Below are 4,935 nucleotides of genomic sequence, written 5' to 3' on the forward strand. Positions count from 1 at the left end.
GAAGGTGTTTCAGGAACAAGAGCTGTCAACTAAAGGTTCCTGCCTCGTACGAAGATGGAACCGTGACCGCGAGAGCTAGATGGACACCCGGGATCCCAATGGCAGTTCAGAAATACTGGAGCGACTGGAGTGACACTATCACCTGGTCTCTAGGCTGAAGGTGGCGATGGTTGTCTTTTATTTGAATAATGTAATCAAAAAATTGTGTACATATGAATAACAATAAAGTCTTCAATGTCACAATGAACCCAATGTCATTTGTATTTCTTTTGTCATATCAGGGTTTCGGTTATTGTTACATTACACACAGACGCAATAAAAAGGCAGTACACAGCCAATAAGTGTCCAGCAGGCAAGCCGGCGGGCATTATATATCGTCGACCTGTGGGGACGGCGGGCAGTAACGTGCTGTGCTGTGTTCCCTTGTGTTTGTTGATCATACATAGGGACAGCATGAGGGTTACATTACCCTACAAACGATGAGATACTACCTAAACCGCTTTAGATTCACTACACCTATATACTCAGAGAGCTTCACAAAGGACTTATTGGAACGACTCAGGGACAAGGCGTTGGTTTCGTATTCCACGGTGATCAGATCTACGGGCGACCAGACGCTTAGTGGTTTTGTTTATTTAAGAACGCAAGGTACTATCAACAGTGTGGACACGTACTTAAATAGCATAGCATCAAACTGCCGAGTAGAAGTAACACCAATTCCTCAGCGTGAGTCCGCCAACACCTTGATCCGGGAGTACTCCGCGCTTGTGCAGCACGGCGGCGGTGTGCTCGAACAGCAACACGGAGAGGAATTCGATATCAGAGCGGTGACAAGGTATACGTTTGCCGCAACAGGCTACACTTCCACGGATCTATCGTGTCTGGTGGCCGACCTGGAGACATCCAACTACGTGTCGTGCATAGTATTATTGCAGGAAGATAGTACCGTGTGTGGGTTCATACATGCGAAAGATGCCAAGTGCTCGCGGCTCATTAGGAAATCATTAAGCGGCAACCTGATTATCGACCCAGTCGACGTGGGCACAACTGACGGGGACGCCATTGACTTCTACAAGTCTATAGTGTCCAACGGAAACGCTGCCGTTCTATGTGCGAAAGACCAAAGAACGGACGACGTGAACAACGTAATCGCTCCGACACACAGCTCCACTTCGACGGGGGAGTCTAAGTTGCTGGTTCGAAGATATCAGGTGGAAAACAAACCCGGGTGTTCTGATGTCATTGTTATACGCGATCCGCCAGCAGGCACGCCGATACTCGAGCAACCAGAGTCGCAGTTGCTCGCTGTGATTTCCGAGACTCAGAAAGCCGAACCTGTATCGGCGAGCACTCTAGCTCGCCGCGCAACGGCTACAAGAAGAGCTAAACGATCAGCGGTCCGCCGCAGTTCCAATTCCAACAGTCGTCGATGGAACAGTGTGTTTTGTAGAGAAATTAACTGGTTGGCACGCCGTAAGCGTGCCACCGAATTACAGCCCATTACCTCGGCCGACATCGACACGTGCGAAACCACCAAGGCTCTGTTAAACATCAACACCTGCGAAGTGCTTCTGCGGTTGTACCACCGCCATCGCTCTTTTGTCACTGTAGCGGATTAACATTACATGCGTCTCGCGTGACCGCCATGGACAAGTACGAGATTGTTGCACAGGTAGGCGAAGGGGCATATGGTGTCGTGTACCACGTTAAGTGTCGCGTTACCGATCAACGCTATGCGTTGAAGTGCCACCGCAATTACGAAAACGGCACTATGACGGACTCCACCGTCCGGGAACTGTCTTGTCTATCGGCTTTGAGAGGCCATCCTAATATAGTGGAGACGCTGGACTGTTTTCTTCACGATGGCGAGATAGCAACGCTCATGCCCTACCTCCCTTTAACGCTGTTTGAGGTGATCTACCAGGGTCGCTATCACTCGGGCCTGTTGCCGATTACGTTTATCGGCCGTTTCTCTCTGGAGATCGCCGACGCTCTGGCTTACATGCACGGGCTTAACATGATACACAGAGATCTGACACCCGCTAATGTGTTGCTCACAGCGGACACGCTAACCGCGAAGGTGGCAGATATGGGCCTTTCTAGGTATGCTGCGAAGTCCATGAGTTCTGGGTTGGTAATGGAGTCCTACAGAGCCCCGGAATTATTTGACACAAAGAAGGAGGGTATCGCGCAGTACACCTGCGCTATCGACATGTGGAGCCTGGGCGTGCTGATAGTAGATGCCATGGAGGCGACGATGACCTTTCACAGTAAAAACTTTCCAACGTATAAAATCATCAATGAAACTCTCGGTCGCGACGACCACGATGACGAAAGCATCTGGAATCCCATGTGTGTAATGCCCACCCTGATGCGGTGTACAGAGGTGAAGAGAATCGCGTTGGCATTGCTTCAGTACGACCCGAAGCGCAGACTCACTGCGCGGACGTTACTGGATGACAGTAGATGGAAACGGATCGCCGCCGCGATCACCGATGTTGATATTGACCGTGTGAAACGTTACGCTGGCATTCAGCGCACAGCCTGTAAATCACACTAGTGTGCATTTATGTTGCGATGTGAGGACGCTCATATGTATGTGTATGTGTATGTTTGTGCATTCATACAATAAAGCATCTCACTCCCTTTGTCATTGTGCTGTCATGTTTGTTTTATTTGCGTGGAAGACAAGATTGTTATGCATACAACCAGAGTCCATATAATACCACATGTTGACACTGAGCAGACCCCAACAGCGTCGTTGTTCATATGTAGAGACGCGCAAACAGTGGCAGGAGCAACACTTTTGCGTCGAGTCCTCCGTTGCGGCTGGCGTCGGAACGGCAAACGTTGACTTTGTTGATCGTGGCTTCTATCCTGTCAACTGTGAACATATTACCATGGTAATTAACACGTAGTTTATATATTACACAAACATACACACGTGTGGCATTCAGCGGGCTTACGTTTGGCTAAAATGGCATACAGCTGCACCTTGGTGGTGTCCACGGGCTGCAGGGGGACCAATTTGGGTATGGCAATGCGGCAGTCGTCTGTGCACACTAAGGATGAAAAGAGTGCATTGTTATTTTTTTTTTACTCGACACCCCATCCAACAACCGTGTCGATATCGTGATATCGGAGAGGGGGGGGGGGGGGGGGGGGGAAGATATGTGCTTACTACGTACAGCGAGTGGTAGTCTGCGGTGTCATGTGCTCGGGTTCCTCTGCCGTGCTCCCAGTGGCAGGATCATCGATTGGATCAGCGTCGTCCGGATTACAGTCGAGAGACCGACTGACTTGTGAACAGGACTGATCCGCTTCAGCACTTTGCCGTGTGTAAATGAAATACTTGTAGTTTACATTGCCGCGCCCCACAAACGTCGTACCGTTTGGGGTTATAAAACAGCCACCGGTCAGCCTTTGTGTTGGGCTCATAGTGTGGTTCCATATCTCTATTACACGCCAGATGTCGGGAGTCTCAACGTGAAACTTGTAAATTGCGCCGACTCCATCTAGCGGAGCGATAACTGCTGTGCTGTCTGTTACGCTACACGGCGTCCTTCCCGTTCCACAGCGCGCCTTTGACGTGTAATAATATATACCTCGATCGATTGGGTTTGCGATGACAGTGAATCTTGCCCCGCCTAACACATATTGCCCTTCGTCATTGCAAGTAAGAAATCGAATGGTGACCTGGTACCCCAATCTAGTGTGTGTCACTTCATACAGATGGTGGCTAGCTGGCCTGACGACCTGACCGTTTTTTCGAAAGACAGAAGTAGGACTTTCCAAATAGCCAGGTAATGAGAGCGAATAAGACAGTTTCCCAAATACAGCTACTTGTTCTTGGCCAGCGTAGCCAATCGCACTTTGGTTGCAACACTCCAGCCAAAGTGCTAGCAGGCTGACTAGCACTCGAACGCAAGCTTTTGACTGCCACATGTTTTCCAGCAAACCCACTTGCAATCGACGAACACACCGGTAGTCTTGGGGCTTTATACTCTTGTGAAAGGGTTCGGTGAGTGTGAGTCGGACCGACTGAGAACGAGCAACCGCCGACCTAGAATGCTGACAGAGACAGAGTTTTTGTTCGGTACACACCGTTCTGTTTTTTTTTTTTCCCACTGAACATGGTGTATAGTATATGCATTTTGTGTATGCTGCGTACTTTATACATCAAGTGGTACATATGTTGGTCGGTACACTGATGCTTGTGTGTGTTTTTGTGTACCATGTTTTTACAGACGGCCGTAAGACTGGCCGACCTAGACGTCGGGGGCGGCCGACCTAGACGTAGGGGGCGGCCGACCTACACGTCGGGAGCGGCCGACCTAGACGTCGGGAGCGACCGACCTAGACGTAGGGGGCGGCCGACCTAGACGTCGGGAGCGGCCGACCTAGACGTCGGGAGCGGCCGACCTACACGTCGGGAGCGGCCGACCTAGACGCCGGAAGACTGGCCGACCTAGACGCCGGAAGACTGGCCGACCTAGACGCCGGAAGACTGGCCGACCTAGGAATATGCTGGCTGCACGTATGGAACACGAGGACGACTTACGGTGCACTTGCTCCGAGACCCAGCTCGCAACTATGGAGAAGAATGACACCCGGTCGGTTTGGGTTTCACCTACACAATGTGCTCACGGTGACCATGTGTCGCTTTGCGACGGCATTGCGATCAGCCGCAAATACCCCGATGAGAAGCATCCTTCTAATCGGTGGAAGAGAATATGCGGTAGCGTAGCAGCTTTGCTGAGAACCACCCCGGTGCGTTTCGAACACGGAGCCGGCTGCCTGTCTAGCTTGATCACCGAGGCCAAGGGGATCAGATTCCCCACCATACCTGAGATACTGTCGGTGGAAAGCCGTTCCGGCGTAACGGATTACTACATAGCACACAAGCTATTTGCCGCAAAGGTGGTGCATCTCACA

The 4,935-nt window shown here is 50.9% G+C and overlaps 1 protein-coding gene across 1 annotated transcript; it reads left to right on the forward strand.

Annotated features, from left to right (window-relative positions):
* The first annotated feature begins 1,645 nt into the window (after positions 1-1,645).
* On the forward strand, positions 1,646-4,382 carry LOC146693313 (cyclin-dependent kinase 3-like). The gene is made up of 2 exons (XM_085430034.1): positions 1,646-2,512; positions 4,248-4,382. The coding sequence occupies exons 1-2, from the start codon at positions 1,646-1,648 to the stop codon at positions 4,380-4,382; spliced, it is 1,002 nt and encodes a 333-aa protein (XP_085286160.1).
* The last annotated feature ends 553 nt before the right edge of the window (positions 4,383-4,935 follow it).

Source organism: Copadichromis virginalis, linkage group LG14 (genome assembly GCF_057382275.1).
Source record: "Copadichromis virginalis isolate Kocher_CV1m ecotype Utaka linkage group LG14, C_Virginalis_male_GT1.1, whole genome shotgun sequence".
Lineage (NCBI taxonomy): Eukaryota > Metazoa > Chordata > Actinopteri > Cichliformes > Cichlidae > Copadichromis > Copadichromis virginalis.

What these genes read in the sequence shown, in the direction of transcription:
- LOC146693313 (XM_085430034.1), top strand. Translation starts at nt 1,646, where the DNA reads ATGGACAAGTACGAGATTGTTGCACAGGTAGGCGAAGGGGCATATGGT. An exon ending in CCGATGTTGATATTGACCGT is followed by an intron (nt 2,513 to 4,247) that starts GTGAAACGTTAC and finishes ATGTTTTTACAG; the next exon opens with ACGGCCGTAAGACTGGCCGA.